Genomic DNA, 21,791 nt, shown 5'->3' on the forward strand with positions numbered 1-21,791 from the left:
GTCCCTACGCTTTCATGGGTTTTACATTGGGAACCCCTGGTTTTTACTACGGAGAGCTAAGAAATATCCCCTCCTGGCGTTCAAAATGGGGGCGGGGGGGGGGGAAATAACTATTTTGAAATACACCTAGAGCACTCTCCATAATGTAGGCCTAGTCTCCAGGGAAAAGGCTTTACTCTAGCCTTCTTCAACTACAGCTCCATCTAGACTTCCTGTCTCACCTAAGGGGGAAAGGAAAGCAAACAAGCCCTTAGGAAAGTCAAAACACTTATAAAAGACACAGGCCTACTAAGTGACTGCGTTTTAATCATAAGATCATAGATCACTTTCCCTCCTTCACCCCTTCCAACCACACTGATAGGTCTCTAGTATAATAACAGACTACAACTGAAAGAGCTGCAGTGTGCAGACTCTATCTAAGAAGTGCTTGGGGAAGCTCCCAGGACAATAAGGAGACAAAAAGGAGGACACTAGAGGATTCTGAAGCTGATGGCACTACTGCTATGACAAGCTTTACACATAACATAGCCCAGCTGCTAGCCCAGGGGTGGGCAAACTTTTTGACTCGAGGGCCACAATGGGTTCTTAAACTGGACCGGAGTGCCGGAACAAAAACATGGATGGAGTGTTTGTGTGAACTAATATAAATTCAAAGTAAAGGAGCAGAGGGGAGAGCAAGAGAACCGGATAGAACAGCCGGATCCGGCCCGCGGGCCGTAGTTTGCCCAAGGCTGTCAGCTAGCCAGACTAACATAGCACCTCACAATAAAGGCCTGTTTACCTCGGTTCCTATTGCCACATGCCTGACTTTCAACAACAAAATCACCAGACATGCTAAAAGGCAAAAAAGGGAAGCTCTCCAGGCTGGACAAATACATATTTTTTTATAAATAGTATAAATTTGTCTTCTGAAAAATTGAATTCATCCACTCAGTTTAAGGTAGTTTTTCTTCATTGGCTTTGAGACATAGTTACCAGTTTGCGTTATAAATCATACCAAACTTTTGGAAATTGTAATACTAAATTTAATTAACACTTTTTCTACTAACAAGATGAATAATATTGTCTACCTCAGATCTCTGCTCAAATGTCACTTCATCAGTGAGTCTTTCCATCATTTGAAAGTGCAGCACTTCTCTGAACTCTCGAGCCATTCTCCCTGTTTATTTCTCTTCACAGCACTAATCTTTGACTGACTTGTTATATATATTACTTGGTTGTTTATTATTTGCCTCCCATCGCTGAAATGTAAGCTTCATGAGAGCTGTCTGTTTTATTCATTTTACCTTCCAAAGTGCCTACAACAGATAAATGAGTAAATATACATTTCCATCAACATTTATTTATAGTTTAATAAATATATTAGATTATATTATGGTAGTTAACATTGATTGAATTCTTACTATTTCTAACAACTATACTAAATAGCTATGGGAATTACATGTATTATCTTATTTAATTTTCACAACTCCATATGTAGGTATTATTGTCTTCTCCCTTTTGCAAATGAGAAAACGAAAGAACAAAGAGATTAAGCAAATTATGCAACATTTCCTACAAATAAATTGGACTTTTTTTTATCTCAGAATTTTTAGTAAATTAGCAACATTATAAGCCATATATGATAGGAACCACCCAGTCTAAAAAGAACCAATATGCACAACTCTTTAGGACTTTTGAGAAGGTATAGCAAACAATCCTACCATTATCAAACCATCATCCATGTCAAAATATGTAAAGGAAGACTAAGAATTTGGAAAGAGTATTGTAGATGTAAAGTACTTATCTTTTTGAATATTCATTACTAGATTGAGGGAAGGGGCTGTGGTTTTTATCATCTTTTTTCTTCCCTCAACCCTTCCCCCTCAAGAGCTATGCTGCCCAAGAAAATAATCCAGAGATGATGATCTCACTCCCATACTTACTGAGCCTCAGAAACCCAGACCGTCCTCAGCTCACTGCACCAAGGTACGGTGCAATGAGAGACTTCTCCATAGCTTAACCTGTATCTTTGGAATTTAGGAACATACATGAACATAGAATGAGATATCTGCCTCTCACATGTATAACGTTGAAATTAAATTGATAATCAAAGAAGTTCCTAATGGCAGGAAGCCACATACAGCCATCACTTCCACGAGTTTGTCATGACAGAGCTGGGATGAATCTATGCTGAAGATCCCCATTTATGCAGGTAAAGTGCTGGGGCAGGGAAAGCTCAGCAGTGAGAGACAGTGAGATAAACCCCCCAGGTATAGGATGTAAGTTGGGCATGGCCAAGTGTCAGCCACAGAGGACATTTATGGGTATTAGGAAACCATGCAGTGCAATGCCAAAGTCTGCACAAGTTCTCCATAGAACAAAACGCAGCACATTGACAGCCTATACATGGTAACCAAGGGAAGATAACATTTCAGGGACAAAGAAGTGAAACATAAGTCAATAAAAAGTTTGCAGAATTTGTAGTGTTAGTCCTGGCATAAGTGAATTATTTTTGACACAGAATTCATTCTCTCAACCATTTTGCAACTCCTCCAATAGCCATATGTGAAATCTAAAATATGCAGTCACGACCAACACAGTAGAGAAGATACAGTGGCATATATAATCTGCTAAGAGACCATAGAGATGATCAATACTATGTATGAAGAAACAAAACAACTTCTTAGATAACAAAATAATAACCACAATCACTAATTGATGCCTATCACTGCACAAAATACTTAACTAATTTAATCCTCACAATCAATTCATGATGTAAGTTCATTATTATTCCCATATATTTTACATATGAGGAAACTGAGTCACAGAACAAGTAAACTAATTTGCCACCCAGCTAAGAGGTGGCCGATAGTACTTGAACACAACCAGTCTGGATTCAATCTATGCTTCCTCTAATATTTATGTAAAAATGATGCTTCAAATTGCAAAATAGAGCTAGTCAAAATTCTTTAAAAGTAGTTATGAAATTGTAAGAAAGTTATTCTCCAGCGTTTCTTTAAGAACCAAGAACTCTTAATGCCAGAGGTGTCAGTTTTGAAGAATTTTGTCTGCCCAAAGTTGGTTATAGCATTATTATAAAATTCTCAGTGCTTGTCTCTTTGGGTCTTCAAATGTATTATAGTTTTCATGAATTTAAATTTGCTAGAGGGGAAATATTAATCATTAAAGGTGTCCCAAAGGTTTAGTTTTTCTGTTCTTTTATCTTTACATTTATTTCTTGTAATACAAATATTATCTATGTATATAAAACCCTAATATGCAAATAGACCGAACGGCGGAAAAACCAAACAACCGAACAACTGGTCACTATGACATGCACTGACCACCCAGGGGCGCACGCAGAACATGGTGGGCATCGGCAGCAGGTGGCAGAGCACGGAAGATGGTGGGCATTGGCTGCGGTGAGATGGTGGAGCAGGTGAGCAGGGGTGCCAGACCAAGGTGGGGTGCCGGTTGCTGTCATGGGGGTGAGCCTCTGGTGGTTACTGAAAATTCTTTGTTCCCACACTCCACGGTCCCACCGGCCCCAGTCGCGCCACGCCCTCAGCGGGTGTGAGTGGTGCCGGCGCATCAGTGCTTGGGAGCAGTGGCAGCAGGAGCAGGGCTGCCAGCAGACAGGAAACTGGGGGGAGGGGCCAGGTGGGGACACAGAGGATGGGCTGAGACTTGCCCCTGTGCCCACCGCAGCCTCATGGCCCACAGTTCCTTTCAAGGTGCATGATTTTGTGCACTGGGCCACTAGTATGTTCATATATTTCTGCATAGTTTTAAAATCTAGATATATATTGGTTTCAGACATTTGATCATTACAGTAGTGACACTCCAGTTGAAGTAAACCAAAGAACTTGATTCATATATGTGTAAACCATTGGCACAGACAATAGATGGTGAAGGCCCAGGACAGGGGGCAGGGGCAGTCTAGAAGGGCTCAATAGGAGAAAAGGGGGGACATATGTAATACTTTCAAAAATAAAGATTTTTTTTAAAAAAAGTGTTCAGAACTAATGCATTTATTCCTTCAGCCACCAAGAATGTTGCCACCAACGGCTCCCAATGAAGTTGATCTCTGGGAACTGTCCTTGGCTGAAAGAAGTAGCCTCACTAAGTATCGAAACACTTCCTTGAGGACTGTTTGAATTGAATGAGTAGTTAAAGGTCCCCATGATTAAATGGAGCCAGTTCTGAGGGGCTATCCCAGTTTCTGAAACCTCCGTGGGATTATGTGAGGCCTCTGTTGCAACGCATCACAGTTCAATTTCAACCTCTATCCTATTTGCCTTTTTCATCCCTGACTTGTGTTGTTCTCCAGGAAAGGAAGTCTCCAATAAACCTGCATGCAAATTCCAGAATCTTAGCATCTATTTCCTGCAGAATTCAACTTAAGAAAGTTGATACTGGAATGTTGATGCTGGGAGTTCACCTAAGAAGCAAACTCAGAAATGTGATTTTGAAGATAGAGCCACCACTGGCCATGGGGCAATAAGGACCCCATCACTTTCAGTGCAATGCTTAGAATTCTGACCAGTGGTGTACTGGGATGAGATACTGGTGAAGTGGAATATACTAGGGAAATAGTAATTATAAGAATGATGTTATCAAATGATTATTGCTGGGACAATAGACTTTGAAAAAAAAGCAGTGAAAAGCTGAAGGTGATTAGTCACCAACATAAGGTAGAGCAGTAATATCAGTGACTTTCCCTGGCACCATATACTCTTATTTCCTACATCTAGAGAGCAGAAATCCTGAGGATTAGACCAAGGACTTACTTATAAGAGAACCTACTCCAGAACAGGTTGAATTGTCTGATATGCCAAACTTAGGGCACTGATTCAGAAAGAGTAGGACTCTGAGACTTGAATGGGGACATCTGGTATACTAACATATCCTAAATACATTGGAATGCTCTGAACCCCTGGGCTTCAGAAATATCTTATTCTCCTTAATGATTATTATTCTCCCTTTCTTTGAAGACAAAAGATAGGTTTCTGACTTAAGAACAATAAATTCCTTGTTTATTATACAGCCCCACTTTCTCTCCTGGCTATGAGAAAAACAGCTAGAATCGGGTCACAGTATAATCAGGTCAGCAAAGTCCTAGGCCTGTTAAGAGAAGAAAGCCACTAGATACTAAAGGCACTGAAGGCCTTAACCAATATGTACATAGAGGAGTTGTGAGAGTGCATATGAGACTGGATCTTGAAAGTGCTGTAACAAGAGGATGGAATGCAAAGTTGGATGAGGACATTTTTATCAGTACAGGGCCACTGTAAGTCACTCCAGGACTTAATATATTGGCAAGAACTAGGTAGAGGGTGCTATTATACTGCTAGATTGGGTCCCAAATGCTTGGAAAAGTGATGATCCATATTAGGTGAAGTGGAAATATAGGACTGTCAGGACAAATAGTAAAGAAAAGAATTAAAGGGTTCAAAAATGGGCATACTAGGGTTGATAGTCTACATAAATCCAAGAAAATCACCAGATGACCATATTCTATTTGAGGTCTCAGAGGACACCTTACTTACTAAAGAATGTGATTGGGAGCAGGGTAATGGCATTTTAAGAGATTACTAGAGGCTGTCCTCTGTAGACTAGAGGTAATGGCAGGATATGTTGGAACTAATGGCACACAGAGAACAAGGAAGGTAGTAAAATATGGTGTTGCCCCGCTGGCATAGCTCAGTGGTTGAGTGTCAACCTATGAACCAGGAAGTCACAGTTCGAGTCCTGTTCAGGGAATATGCCCGGTTTGGGTTGCAGGCTCAGTCCCGTGTGGGCATGCAGGAGGCAGGTGATCAATGATTCTCTCTCATCATTGATATTTCTCTCTCTCTCTCTCCCTCTCTGAAATAAATTAAAATATATTTAAAAATAAAACAAAATATAGTGTTACCAGATCAAGATAAATGGGCATTCTACATGGGTATTCAACCTATGAAACTAAAATAAATCAATGGTTCACTATCAGAAGGCAACTCCAATAACAAGTCATGATACACTACCCAATTTCCAGACCTGAGCTAGTTTTTAGATGTGGGAGAGGCTGGTTAATAGTTAACCATCAGAAAGGAACCTATATCGTGATGACAGGTATATGGAAAATAATTCCCCCAGTTCTTTCCCAAAGGGAACCATGACATTTGTTACTATATATATATTTTTTAAAAAAGACGAATATTCAAACATTTAGAGGACTATTGGAAACATCCTCATTTTTTACACCCAATAGATTGGTGATTAATGAGGGTCAGGTGATCAAAATAGTCCTGGTCCCAATCCAACTCATGGTGAGCTCCCTAAATCCATTTCTCTAGATTCCAAATGTCCAATTCAAATGGATATCCTGTGATTTGGCAGAATCTCTATGTTGGTCCCTTGATCTGTGAAGTAAGAGCTTTTGTTGAGAGAAAACTAAGGGGATCCCCCTGAAACTTTCTCACAAGAAGTAAATTATAAAAACAATGTTGCCCAAGTCTGTGAGAATACTAAAACTATTGAGTTGGGCAGTTTAAATGAGTAAATTATATGGTTTGTTAATTATTCTTAATAAAAACTCCTAAAAATATTGCAGTTTTGAGAAATAGCAGACATTAGTGCCACTCTTAAGCACCTTTGGAATCAGCAGTGGTGGTCCTTATCATATCCCTATTGAATTCACCAATCTGGCACCTAGAAAAACCTGATGGATTCTCTAGGTAACAGTGGTTACAAAAACTCAATTCAGTAGTAACTTCAGTTATAATACATTATCATATATATTATTTTTACTAGAGCAAATTAACATGGCCTTAGGAATGTGGTATGTAGCCATTGATCTAGACAGTTAGTTCTTTCCATCCTTATCAGGAAAGAGGACCACAAATGGATCCAAGAAACACATGGAGACATTGGTAATGAAAGCTGTGCTATACCACGTAGATCCTTCCTCAGATCTAAGTGTTGATTATGGACAGCTCTTAGCTGAGCCCTTCTCCAGGAATTACCTTTGGTTTACGGAAGCTTCCTCCATCCAAAGTTGTGCACCTTCCCTCTGGACAACCTGCAGCCAATGGCTGATTGGTCGATGCAGGGAAACAAGGACGGGCCTCTTTACCTCAATTGGGGCACCCTGCAACTCTGAAGGACCATCCCAGCTCTGCTGTAACTGCATGTGGTTAACCTTCTCCACCTGCCCAGTCCTGCTTTCCTCAATATACATTGTTCTCAAAATCACTTCCCCATAAACTGTTTGCATGCTAATCTCCACTTCAGGGTCTCTTTTTAGGGAAACTGACCTGCAACATTTCCTAACTCTGTTAGAATGACATGTCTTTTTTCTTACCCAGCTGTTGTAAATGTATACTAAATGGTTTTCTTGATGTTTCTCTTTATAAGACAAGGAATAGTACTTTTAAATATAGATTTAAATTATTTTTTCATGTATATTGAAAGCCTCGTATCAAATTTCAACTAGAGTCCTTTTCCATGCCTCCTTCATAAGATAAGATTGCAAAAGCTGGGTAACTAAGCCACAGCCTAATATTCAAAAGTTCCATAATTCATTTCCTCTACTTCTACAGTTCTGGCATAAAGAAGAACTCTGAAACAGCTTCTTTTAATATAAAAAACTCAAACCCTTTACCAAAGCCACGAATTTCCTGTATCTTTAAGCCTCCTTGTCTCATTTCAAGAACCACAAAACACAATCATTAACAAAAGCCAACAGTATTTCTCAACCTAAATTCAAATTTGATATTTTATTTTTACCACCAGAAACATCTCCAGAAGAATGCTGTTATGGTTACCTGGATAACTTTTCATTGACAACAAAATAAAGTCTAAATTTCTGCCACTTTGTCTTTAAATTAATCTCCACTATATTCTGCTCCAGCTAAACTGGCTGATATATGCTAACATATCTTGTCCCTTTTTTGGAGTGCCCATCCTCTCTCTCACCACTCTCCCAACCATATCTCCTGTCATCTCTTTCATAAAGTTCTCATGACCAATAGAGGTCATGAAAATGTTTCTCATTGGTCATGGGAGAAAAACCTTAATCCTTACCACAGCCTAGAAGGACCTGCATCCTATGGCTCTCTCCTTGTCCAGCTGTGTCTTGCACCTTGCTAAGTCCCCCCTGGACTGGCATTTTTCTCCTTACAACACCATATTCTTCCTCATAAAGGGTTATTTGTACACCAGTCCTCATTCCTGTAATACTTTCTCTAGCCTGAAAATTTTAATCTTTTGCCTGGTTAATTTTTTTATTTTTATTTTATTTTTTTTTCAGATCTAAGATCAGCCCTCACTTCCTCAGGGAAACATTCCCTGATTCCCTAAAATAGTTAGAATTCCTTTATCATAAACTCTCACAGAACACATAATTCCAGTTGTAGCTGTAGTTATGTGCCATTTACCCTGTTTTCCTCAATATATGTTGATTTCAGAGAGGAAGAGAGAGGGAGAGAGACAGAAACATCAATGATGACAGTGAATCATTGGTCACCTGCCTCCTGCATGCCCCCCACTGGGGATCGAGCCCGCAACCCGGGCATGTGCCCTGAACAGGAATGGAACTGTGGCCTACTGATTCATAGGTCGACGCTAAACCACTGAGCCACGCCGGCTGGGCTGATTCAGTGTTTTTCATATTGACTCAAGCAAGGTTTGAGTAGAAGGTCAGAAATACCCACTGTTAGGTATTTCCAGGAAGAAGGGATTACATACCAGAATTCAGGAAATCATAAAATGCAGGCATCCTTTATGATCTCTGTTTGGTGTTTGTGGCTAATTGACAAGAGAATGCCTAGAAGGTTTTGTCAAAACCCCCTATTAGTTGCCTGCCAAAGTCCATGAAATTTCCTTAGAGCCGGAAGGGAATACTACCCTCTGCTTATGTGCTTCCTTCTAAATCTTCTGTGAGTACTGCCAAAAGTGGAAGCTAATCTACTAGGAATTTGGGGCAATATAGATCCTGGGCTTCTAGATCAGAGTCGAAAACATTTTTCTATAAAGGTCCAGATAGTTGATGTTTTAGGCTGGTCACTGTGGCATGGTAGGCACCAGAGACACTGAATTTTGAATCTCAGATAATGTTTGTATGCTACAAACTCTTGTTTTTCTTTTGATATTTCCCCCCAATTATTTACAAGTATAAAACACCTTCAGAACTCAGGAGCAGTATGAACAGGTGGTGGGCTGAATGTGTCCCACAGGCAGTTGTTGGAGAGGAAAGAGTGTTCTCATGCCAACAGACAATCTGGTGCCTAACTAATAAAACCAAGATGATTTTGGCATCTCGATGAGACTATAGGTGTGAGTGAGAGGAGAGGAAGTGAAGAGTGGGAACCGCTGTCAGGGGAGACAGAGCCACCACGCCTGAGATCTATTTGTGATTTCATCTTCTGCTCAGTCTCAGTCTTATACATACCAGTCACATCTTATAATGGAATGTGACCACACACATCCAACTACATAATTTCCTGGTTCAAGTAACACTCCATTTCTGATGGTATCCATTCTTAGGGTCCATTTTCATAGTCACTTGGTGTTTCATATCATGCTGGGCTGTTCATTTTCTGCTGGGGTCAGGTAGCAAACCCAAAGCACAAATATAGTAGTTGGTGGAAAAGGACATAGCTTTCCCACAAACCTCAGGACTCTGCCTTGTGATGTTACTATTGCTACATATTCATCCCTTTCTGCCACAAATTCTTCCAAGTACCACTCAGTCATAGGCCTCAGTGGCCGATCAGCTATACAGCAGCCTGGATCTGCTGCAGACCCCCGCTTGCTCCACGTGCCTCTTGGAACAGGACACCTTTCAGGCCACCTGGTGGGTGGACCAGAGCAGTATACCCAAACCTAAGGCCTTAAATACACTAAGTGTGCGGGCTCTTTCTGCCATGGGCTATGCAAAGTGAGGTAACGTGTCCCTCATGTAAGAGGAAATGTCTTGACACTTTCATACCATTGTCCTACTAGAAACTTCATAATATCAGCAGTCACTGGACTTTCATGTTGTCTTTTTCCCCTCACTCATATTTTGTCTTCCTGAGGCATCAGGTTGAGAGCTTCTTCTTGATGACAGGGTCAAATTATTATGTCCCAACATGATATTCTGTTGTATATCAAGATGATCAAGTTTCCTCTAGACAAGAATACCAGCTATTCAAGGTACCTGTCTCCAACAATAAGGTAAAGAGCTTGCATGAGATTGTAAATCACTACACTGTTCCCTCAGTAAAAGTCCTGCTAAGAAAAAAAATCATCAGCTCAATTAAACATTGCACTTAGTGACATAGTTCACCTTCTGGTGTAAAATCCTTAATTCATGGGGGACAAGTAAGAAACATGAACCAAAACCCAGTTCACAGATGACACTTTGAGGATCACTGCTCCAGTCTAGACTTGAACGTGACAGAGATCATACATAACTTTGATAAAAGATAGCAACGGTGTACTGCAGAATGCTGGGCAAGGATGAGATGTTGCGGGTTATATTTACTGATGGAAACTAAAAGGAAAGCATTTGCTAGGGCAGTAGATGTATATCATATGCCAGAGGCAGATTTGTTTTAGAAAAGGTATCAGTTATTACTTGCCTCTGATTACATGGGTCTCATTTTCCTCTGGCAAAGAGTTTATTCTGGCATTCATCAAATCTAGCGCTGACCCAATCCCATAATCCAATTTGATGAACTGTGTCTTTAGGGCCACTTCTGGAATCAATTATTGTATCAGTTAAAATTTTGGCAAAAAATTGACAACATATTCAGATGATAAATTGAAGAATGTTTAAAAAAAATCATTTACAATGAAACTAGGAGGTTTGGGGATTGTAAAAGTTAGCAAAGCACCCAGAAAGTATCAAGAGCTAAAATTCGTTGTCATCCCTAGACCTGAAGGCATAAGAGGACGAAGCAGTGTTATCGGAATCTGGAGCACTGAAGTCATGAGGTCAGGTTGGTAGAGAAATGCAGCCGGTATCAAAAATGTACACCAGTGAAGAGCACCACTTTCTCCCCTCCTGCCAGCTCATCTCCCATTGGTGTCCTGCCTTGATGAAGCCCAACTCTAGGTCTGATCAAGACTTCAGGTGATGCAGTCAGCCTCTAGGTGTGAGCCTCCCATGACACAGACCAGCAGAGAAAGGCTGAGGAGCTCTTACGAGGCCAATAGAGAAACATACGCACTCTTGAAAGGCAAATAGAGAATAACATACATTCATTCACAAGAGAAAATTTTGATAAAATAGCTTATATCTCTACAATAAAATACCACAGAGCAATTTAAAAATGAACTAGCTAGTGTGGCTTAGTGTATGAGTGTTGTTAACCCATGAACTAAGAGGTCACTGGTTTGATTCCTGGTCAGGGCACATGCCTGGGTTGTGGGCTTGATCCCCAGCAGGCTGGGCAGGAGGCAGCCAATCAATGATTCTCTCTCATCGATGTTTCTGTCTCTCTATCCCTTTCCCTTCCTCTCTCTCTAAAATGAATAAAAACATATTTTAAAAAGAACAATAAAAGTGAATCAGCTTTCTAATGTAAATAAACTCAAAAACATAGTCAGTGAAAAACAGAAAGGAGTAGCAGGATTCCCGAACTATAACATTTATGTAACATTTAAAATCCAATAAACCTGTATCTTAAGAATGCATAAATGTGTGGGAAAAGATGTTCTAGCAGTAACCAGTGGGGATGCAGCTCTGTATACATTGCTGTCACAGGTTGTAAATGTCTGAAAATCTCTTTTTTAAAAAATGTATTTTTATTGATTTCAGAGAGGAAGGGAAAGGGAGAGAATCATTGATCGGCTGGCTCCTGCATGTCCCCTTACTGGGGAATGAGTCCACAACCCAGGCATGTGCCCTTGATTGGATCTGAACCGGGGACTCTTCAGTCTCTAGGCCGACACTATCCACTGAGCAAAACTGCCTAGGGCTGAAAATCTCTTCATTCTGCCCTCACCCTTGAATAATTTGGCTGACAGGGCTAGCTTTCTACTGCTGTGTGGAGAAATACGTTGAAGTCCTAACCCCCAGGACCTCAGAATGTGAACTTATTTGGAAATAGTGTTATTGCAGATGAAATTAGTTAAGTAAAAATAAGGACAAGCCCTTGATCTGGTACGACTGGTACCATAAGAGGAAAAGAGACAAGGGAGGAAGACCAGGTGAAGATGGAGGCAGGGACTGGAGCAAAGCAGCTGCAAGACCAGGAATGCCAAGGATCGCTGGCCACCCACCAGGAGCAAGGAAGGGTTCCCTACAGGTGTCAGAGAGCGTATGACACCTTGATTTTGAACTTCTGGCCTTGAGAACTGAGACCACACATTTCTGTTGTAAGTCCCTGTTTGCGGTAATTTGTTGTAGCAACCCGAAGACTCTAATACAGCCTCAGCACTCTTAGGGTAAAGGACATGCTTCTCGGCTCTTGGTCTTCGTTAAGGAGAGGAGTGACTCCATCTTTCAGTCAAGGGCTGTCTGTTCTCCTGGCTGTGAATGGTTCAGGCCACAGACATGCAGGCACAGGCTGGTCCATATCTAAAATTCTGTCGTTTCAGAAATGGGATGGAAAGCATCTACCGTTTTAGGACGGGCTTTTTAAACTTAGAATAATTCTAGGAGCCCAGCACATACATCTCTTACTATCAGTCAGCCACGTGAGTTCAGTTTGGGTGTGGTCCTGCCCGTTTCCCGATACCCCCAGGTTACCCAGCTTCAGCCCCCCTTCCCCACTCACTGCGATGATTTCTATTTGCTATTTAGGAAGGCCTCACCATTCTGATGGATGAGATTTTCATTTCTAGTTTTCATAGTCGTCTCTGTATTTATAAAATGTGTTTATATGTAACTATCATTTACATGTTTAGACTGGAATGGGGAGGGGGGTGGTTTTCTTATATTCAGTCAGTGATACTGAATCGGATGAATTGCTGTAGTCCCCTTAGACCCAGATTTATTTTTTTGTTTGTCATGGTCTAGAGTCAAATTACATACTAAATAGCTCATTGAATCCATGAATACTATAAATGAAATGCCAAACTGCTTAGGGGGAATGAGTTATTCAGTGTAACCAAAAAATTGTCCTGGAAAGATCCCAAGAGCAGATGCCTGAGGGTTTCATTTATTTGTGTGCTTTTGTAGAAGCAGAGGCACTCTGCGATATTGTGGAAAAAACAAAGAAGAAATAAGCCTGGATTCTAGGTCTGGCTTAAATTATATCTAATAAACTTAAAAAAAAAATCTGCCATGTGCAACGCAATGCACTAAACTCTAGAATAGATGATACAATGTGAGGGTGGAGAGAATGGAGGACCAAGATGAATCATGTACCCAAACCCTTGGTTCTGGCTTAGTAAACCCACACGCTGTGGGCTCTCTCACTGACCTCACATTGTACTGCTCTCCTCAGTGTGCTCCAGCCTCCCCGGCCCTTCTCTTCCTTCTGCACATCCAGCTTCTTCCCATTTTGGAACCTTGGATTGAAAGGATCCTCTCCCTTAATTCTCTGCAGCTATCCAGGTCATGTGACATCATGATTTGCAATTCTCTGCATATCACTGTCTTGCTCATTTATTTGCTGTCTGTATTTGTCTTTCTGTTTTTTTTTTTTTTTTTTTTTTTTTTTTTTTTCTCTCTAGTTTTACTCTTTGGGGCACAGTTTTGGACAAACACAAGATTTGGATTCAAATCCTGTCTCGTATTCCCTTTCTTTTGGAAGTTACTAACACTGCAACAGTAAGAAAATATGCTGGAAAGGGTACTTTATCTGAAGGAGGAATTATGGACTTATCATTCAGAGAAGCTTGAATCCTCTTTTTTTAAAACTGAAGTTTTGCTAGAGGTTTATCAATTTTATTTATCAGAGCAAGATTCTTATTGTTATTCCTATTTTCATTGCCATTGATTTATGCTCTTTATTATTTCCTTCCTTGTACTTGTTTAGGTTTATTTTGTTCTTCCTTTTCTATTTTCTTGAGGTAGAAACTTAGATAATTGATTTGAGACCTTGTCTCATTTCAAATGTAAGCTTTTAATGCTATAAATTTCCCTTTAGCACTGCTTTAGCAGCATCCCAGATATTTTCATACATTGTATTTCCTTTTCTTTCAGGTCTGTTTTTTTCTTTGAAAACTTCTCCTTGTCATATGAATTATTTAGTAATGTGAGCTTAAATTACATATTTAGAGACTTTTCCTGTTGCCTCTTATTGAATTATTTCAGTTTAATGCCTTTATGGTCAAAGACCATACTTTATAGATTATTTTAAATGTGTTGAGGTTTTGTTTTATTGCCCAGAGTATGATCTATCTTGGTGATTGTTCCATGGGTGCTTGAATAAGGTGTATTCTGCTGTTATTGGGTAGTGTGTTCTAAATTAGACGCTGTCAGTTGGTTGTTTTGTTCAGATCTACTCTTTTGCTGATTTTCTATCTGCTAGTTCTATCAGTTGCTGTGGGCAGTTAGGAGGGGAGTAGGGTTTAAAGTTTCTAACTTTAAATGTGGATTTGTCTTTCTCCTTTCATCAGTTTTTACTCTTGCATTTCGAGGCTCTGTGATTTGGTGTGTACATATTTAACATCATTATTTCTTCCCTGGGGATTGATCCTTTTATCATTATGTAATTTCCTTTTATCTAATAATTTTATTTGTTTAGACGTCTACTTTATTAGATGCTAATTATAACTGTATAATTATTACAAGTATATGAAGAAAAGAATATTCCTTTGTATTTACCCATAATTCTGCTCTTACTTCCTTTTGATGCTTAAAAATTCTTTCACCTTTTTTTTTGAAGAACTTTCTTTAGTCATTCTTTAAGGATGGGTCTAGCAACAAAGGTAACAGAGATCAATAACCTGTATGGCTTAAATATTTACTATCAGATTCTTTACTGAAAGACATAGGACTTCTCTAGGTTTTAATTTCTTAAACATAATAACAAGGGCATTGGACGTGATCATCAATATCCTTCTAATATCTCTAATTTCATTCAATGGAATTATATGATTTATTGTGTGAAGGTAAATTTGTTCCCTCAATGACCACATTTGACCTTAGACAATACAGAGCTCAACACTGGAAAGTAATTAACAAATACTTATTCACTTTATCATGCCAAGAATATAACGTGAAGGTGAAAAGAAATCAATTTCAGTCTGCTGACTGTGCTTCAGGCAATTAGGTTTATGGAACTGGAGTTGAGGTTCCTACTGTGGGCTGGCAAGAGCCCATACTGTTTTGCACCTGCCATGGAAGTCATGATGTACCATCACAATCTGGAGGCTGGAGCTTCCACAGTTATGTCCCTGTTCTTGTGACTAAAACAGCTCAGCTCATCCCGCAGCTTACAGAACAAGTGCTCTCCTTTAGAGTTCTCTAAGCTATTACTTCCAGAAGAATTATTTTCTAGTCATCATTTTTGGGGTGCTTGCAAGGTGAAATGTGTGAATTGCTTTCTAAAATATGCTCTTCTAAATTTAGTCCAGGTAGGAGGGCACAGAGAGATACATCATGTTGTTTTGTTTGTTTGTTTGACATCTGAGGATTAAAGATTCATGTACACATATTTTTAAGACAGAAAAATAACCTATATAATAAAGATGTAATATGCAAATGGTTGTTACGCCGTAAAGCGTATCGACCGCTTAACGACAGGATCACGGATCAGCAGGAGGGTGGGCAGTGAGCTACAAGTGGCGGTGGAGAGCTACAGGAGGGGGCAGGGCAGCAAGCTATGAAGTGGGGCGGGGGAGCTACAGGAAGGCGGGGCAGCGGGCAGAGAGCTACTGGCACATTGACTCGTGCACAGGGCTACTAGTGTAGAAAATAAAGAACAACTATGAAAAATAGTCATGACAGCTACTTAAAGACAACGGAAACTCCTGTTTCATTAAAAACATTTTCAAAAGGCCCAAACAGTCAAACAATAGCTATTCTCCAGTGAAGTTCACAAACTGGGAAACCGCAACTCTTAATATGCCCAGATGCAGCCTCCTGGTAACCTTTGCTTTGCACAGCATTGGTCCAAAAGTTTATTTTCATTTTTGAATTTAATTGGCTGCCAACATTAAAACATTTTAAGGGTTCACATAAAAATTTAAATTTCTGGACCCTCTTGAGAGTGAGTCACTGTTGGGTCCACATTTCCACGCTGGGAGGCAAGTGACATTTCTCTTTGGACATGACATACGCTTTTGAGTCCAAGTGGGAGTTGGCTTTCCCACATGTTCCTTCTTGTCTTGTCAAATAATAGTTGCCATTTATCCTCAATCTATGCTATTGTTTCTTAGAGTAGAGCTGAAGATGGTAGAATATCTAGTATCTATTTTCCAATCCAAAGTAGGAAAATGCAAGAAGGAATGTGTTTTATTAAGAATGGGAGACATATTATATTTTTGTAGAGATGGAAAGTATTCCTACTAGGAAATGCACAAGCTAAAGATGCCTATTGTAATACAACTTGAATGACCACTCTGAAATACACCTGTTCTCCATCCTTCACTCACAGTACCCACTGTTGCTTCAGGCATCTCTTCTTTTTCAACAAATAAGTGGAGGTCATGATGATCTTGTTTTCTCTACTTTTTTTGATTTCATCTCAGACCAGGCAAGATGGCAGGAATGCCCAGGACTTGATAACAGTGTCTCTTAGGTGTTATATTCTAGGTTAGCACTTCAATTTACTTTGGAGGAAGCTGGAAGTTCAGAACTGTTATATATCTACTACATTTCCATTGATTTCTGGACAATTTATATTCCAGAAACCACTTATAGCTTACTTAAAGTAGATCCCAAGACAGAGCTTTTCCTTTTAGTTTCAGAGTGGTAATATTCTAATACTCTGCTGGCTGCTTGAACAGACTAGAGTTGTAAACAAATCTGCATCATCTCTCTCTCACACCAAGCCTCTCTATCAGTGGAGAGACTTTGTGAAATAATAATGTAAGTAGAAATTGTTACAGGAGGCACGGCCAGCTTTCTTCTATTTTCACGTAGCATAGTATTTAATAAAATAGCATATTGCCCATATTTAATATGTACGTTTAAGACACTGAAATGAGTCTAGAAAGGTAATGGAATTACTGCCTATGGAAATAATTTTTAGCATGAATATTCAACATATTACACTGGGGTATGGGATAGAATAATAATTTCTGGCTATTTTGGTATTAAAAAGGAATGCTCACCAAAGTGCATCAAAAATATAAATGTACCATTGTCATTCCCCTATAAAACTTAAGTGAATTCCAAAGGTGATCTTCCAAAGCTAACAGACTATCTCATATTTCCAGTTGAGCTAAGGACAGTCATTTATCTCCTGTATTTTAATACTTATTGGTGTCTAATAAGTTTTTTAGATGTCAGGAACCTCTCTATATATCTACACCATTTTCAGGCAATGGAGACTTGAGAAGAAGCTGTTGATGTCTGACTTCCAAGTTTGGTACATGAGTACCTGCAACCTAAGAGATTCTCAATAAGGTTAACATTGAATGAGCATATTAGCACACCTGTATACAGGTAAGCATGTCTCCTCTCCCTCTTTGTCCAAGCAAAAATATCTTTTGTTTATCTTTCAATGTCAGAGGTCATGTGGCTGTAACACAGAAACACATTCATGCAAAAGTCTTTCTTTTCTCCAAAGACTACATATTAGAAAAGGCTAGGCAGCTCAGACTACAAGCCTAACACTTTCAAGTGTATTTGGTTAAAATTCAAAATTCCAAGTTGCTTGTGTGTCTCTGCTGACGCAATTCCAACATTACCGTAGTGATAACATATACAAAAGAGATCTGTTAAATTCAACTTTATGATAGACATGTAAGGAATAAGAGAGAGACAGGAGGCCTTTAACTGTGAAAAGCATGGTCACTTTTTAAAAGTTCTGACAGAATATTCCCTGCCCAGCGGGAGATGGCCAAACCTGGGACTACTCAGGGAGCCCCCCACAGGTATAAAGTACAACTTTCAGAGTATGAGTTTTGAGAAAAACAGATTTAGCATCCTTCCCCTCCCAATTGTCTCCTCATGAACTGGTCTCTGTAGTGCCCAAAGCAAGCATGACATTTTCATTTCTGGTTAAAGATAAAGAGGACACCTGTGGTTCTTTGCCTGAATTTTGGAGGCCACCTGAACCTGTGAGCTTTGTGAACAGTAGTGTTCATGGTGATTTTGGCGATGTGTGGATGCAATTATGTAAGTAGAAATAAAACCGGATCACAAAGCAAGGCAGAATCCTCCATAGGATTAATATCACTGGGCAAAAAAACCTTGAAAAGTTTACAAATTTTTAGTTAAATGCATCCATGTTTAAATAGAACTTAGTCTTCTAGTAAAAGACAAAGTATCTAAATTCTCACCAATAAAAGTCACAAATCTATACTAATAAAAGGGTAATATGCTAATTAGACCAGGAGACCAGACATCTTCCTACCGTCTGACTTCCTTCCGGACAAAGCCACAGTGGTGGGGGCTGAGGCAGAGGTGGTTAGGGGCAATCAGCTCAGCAGGGGTGGGCAGTTGGGGGCCATGAGGCCAGCAGGGAAGTGGTTAGGTGGCCATCAAGCCGGTAGGCAGGCAAGTGGTTAGGAGCCAGCGGTCCCAGATTGTGAGAGAGATGTCCTGCAGGGATGGGGCCTAAATCAGCAGTTAGACATCCCCCGAGGGGTCCCGGATTGGAGAGGGTGCAGGTGGAGCTGAGGGACCCCCCCAACCGGCACAAATTTCATGCACTGCGCCTCTAGTGTTATAATAATATACACAGTGAATGGAGTTCAAAGATGCCCATAATGGTTAATACTTCATGAGAAAATCAATTGAGGAACAATAAGAATAAAGTGCCAACTTTTCACTGTGCAACAGGGAAGCAGTGTGTTGAGTGAAAGAGGAAGTTGCTAAATCAGACTCACAGTTGAATCAGTTGATAAATCATTAACATTCTCAGCTTCAATTTCATCAGTAAAATAGGAATGATAACTACTATTTGTCAAGTTTGTTATAAGAAAAAAAAATAAGAATATATATATCTATAATAATAAAAGCGTAATATGGTAATTAGACTGGACAGTCGAATGACCTTCCGGATGTCCTTCTGGACGAAGCTGTGGCAGCGGGGGCCAAGGTAAAGGTGGTTAGGGGTGATCAGGCAGGCAGGCAGGCGAGTAGTTAGAGGCTATCAGGCAGAGTGGTTAGGGGCGATCAGGCAGGCAAGTGAGCGGTTAGGGGCCATCAGACAGGCAGGCAGGCAAGTGGTTAGGGGCAATGAGGCAGGCAGGCGAGCAGTTAGGAGCCAGCAGTCCCGCATTGTGAGAGGGTGCAGGGCGGGCTGAGCACCCCCCCACCCCGTGCGTGAATTTTGTGCACCAGGCATCTAGTATATATATAAAATATAGAAGGATAGTGACATATAAATATAGAAACTCAAAACACAATTGATGTCAATTCCCTGGCCTTTTTTTTCCACTCCTATGGACTTTTTGAAATTCAATTTTAAAAACTAAAAGAAAGAAATTAGTGCATAGACATTAGTGTTGCTTCTAATAGAATTTTGGTGGTCTACTTATATCACTGAGACTAGGGTATTTAATTGGAAGTGCAGACATGAAAATTAGGGGAAAATGATGTGCAAACAATACCTGATGTAATTATAAAAACTTTATTTCACTCTTCCTTTCATTAAATCTTTATAAGCACCATGTCATGTACTGGCAAATCTAGAACGAAGATACCGGAATGCTTTTACTCAATAATGAACTGCACGCTGATGATGATTTGTTACAGCCACATGGAGCATGTGAGCAACACCACAGTTAGAAAGGTTCCCTGGAGAATCCTGTGACGACGCACAAGACAGGAATCCAGCTTTAATCTGTTCACACTTTCTATGGTCAGAACCAAAAGCTTGTGCATGTAAACATCAAAAGAAACATTTTATCACCTTGACAGTTTACAGTTTGCTAAAATGACGCTGAAAGCATAAATGTTGCTATTTTGTTTTCTTGACCAGTGCTTGGCCACAGGCTGAAAAGATCAATTCCTTTAAAATTTAAGTGATGCTTAAAGGCTACATTTACACTGTGCACAGTACCAGCAAGGCTTTTGAATGTGTTCAACTCTCATGTGTGATCACCAAACCATTATTTATTCACCTAATGAAATTGTGAAAAATTATACGTTTTCAGCAAAATGTTTTCATCTGGTCCTATATTCAAAGACCCAATTGCCAAGGTGTTTTACATAAATTTAATTCACAAGCATGTACACAAGAGAATCACTATAAAGAACATTGCTTCCTGGTTTATGAATAAAAAGTTTATCCTCTACTTACACTAAACCATACAAAAAAATAATCTACAAAAATCGTTTACCATCGATTTTAGTGAAAGAAAAAGCTTCAGAGAAAAAAATGATTGTGTGGTGGTAGTATTTTAGCCATCAAAAAAGGAATGTCAGTAACCAATAAATATAATGTGCTTTCTCCTTATAGACATATTTACACTTGAGTCTTTGGCTTATGTTTTTTTCTAAAAAGAACTTTAAATGATCCAGCCATCATTGCACATTAAAAGAAAATAAGCCAGTTATATATATTTATATATTTATATAGAGATCTGCTACACTTGAAACATATAAAAAATGAATTTTACTATGAATTTGCACAGCTTTTCTTTCTTGTTTCTTTAAAGATTTAACATCTTTTATCTAAAAAAGGGAGGAAAACACCACGTGGAAGATATTAATTCATGCAACACATGGTGGCTGCTCTACCAAAACCAGGAGAGAAAAGGCGCATGTTCACTGTACAAACACCGATACGTTCTCAGTTGAATTTGGTTCTTATTAAATATAGTTTATGTGGCACGAAATGTTGAAGCTTTCATACAGTAATAGAAACTAATTGAGTCATTTTTATTAAGATACACGACTTCATAAGAAAAATACTTTTACCTCTTGAATGTAAAAGTCTCCCACCCCCCACATTAAAATCTTTCTGCGCAGGTGTGATAGTACAGCAGCTGCTGGCTCAACAGATGAACAGGTTTCTGTTTGGATGCGGAAGTCTCACCAAACTAAGAGGATTCCAGGTACTCCAAAGCCACATCATAGCAGAAACGGTACTGCTCCTGAAAGACATTAAGAAAAAAAAGACTAGCAGTAAATAATAGTTACAAACGAAAACTCAGCACACAATTTAGATTATTCAAGAATTACAAATTATTTTTTCCATAGACAAGTTGAATATCTGGGAATACATATTTTGCATTTGAGTCTACTTGCTGTTTAAGAAAAATAGACAATGTAAAAGATATGTTGTCTTTGCCATATATTTTTCTATTAAATTTAAAAAAAGCTCCAATTTTTTTAAAGCTGATTATGATAGTAATACCTGATCATGATAGAAAATTTTCTAATATAGAAAAATATAAAGAATCATAGAAATATTTTCTATAATTCCATCACCAGTAAATAAAATTGTTACAGTACTGCCTTAGTTTTGCTTTAGTCCTTTTTATGCATGCTTGAAATAATTACTTTAGAATAAATATAGTTGCATATATATATATATACATATATATATATATATTTGAAGATATAATATATACATACATATATATTATTGATTTCAGAGAGGAAGGGTGAGGGAAATAGAGAAAGAAAGACCAAAGATGAGAGAGAATCACCAATTGGCTGCCTGCATGTCCCCCACTGGGTATCAAGCTTGCAACCCAGGCATGTGCCCGCACGGGGAATGGAACCATGAACTCCTGGTTCATTGGTCAATGCTCAACCGCTGAGC

The 21,791-nt window shown here is 39.3% G+C and overlaps 1 protein-coding gene across 15 annotated transcripts in view; it reads right to left on the bottom strand.

Moving 5' to 3' along the window:
- Positions 1–19,634: 19,634 nt before the first annotated feature.
- PTPRK (protein tyrosine phosphatase receptor type K) overlaps positions 19,635–21,791 on the bottom strand; it is a 495,891-nt gene continuing 493,734 nt past the window's right edge. For all 15 annotated transcript variants that reach the window (XM_080664715.1, XM_080664718.1, XM_080664714.1 and 12 more), the window contains one exon: positions 19,635–21,117. In XM_080664715.1, the coding sequence (XP_080520841.1) occupies positions 21,064–21,117 (54 nt within the window). In that variant the 3' untranslated portion in view covers positions 19,635–21,063. The remainder of the gene's footprint in view (positions 21,118–21,791) is intronic.

Source organism: Plecotus auritus, assembly GCF_963455305.1.
Source record: "Plecotus auritus genome assembly, chromosome: 4".
NCBI classification, from domain to species: Eukaryota; Metazoa; Chordata; class Mammalia; order Chiroptera; family Vespertilionidae; genus Plecotus; species Plecotus auritus.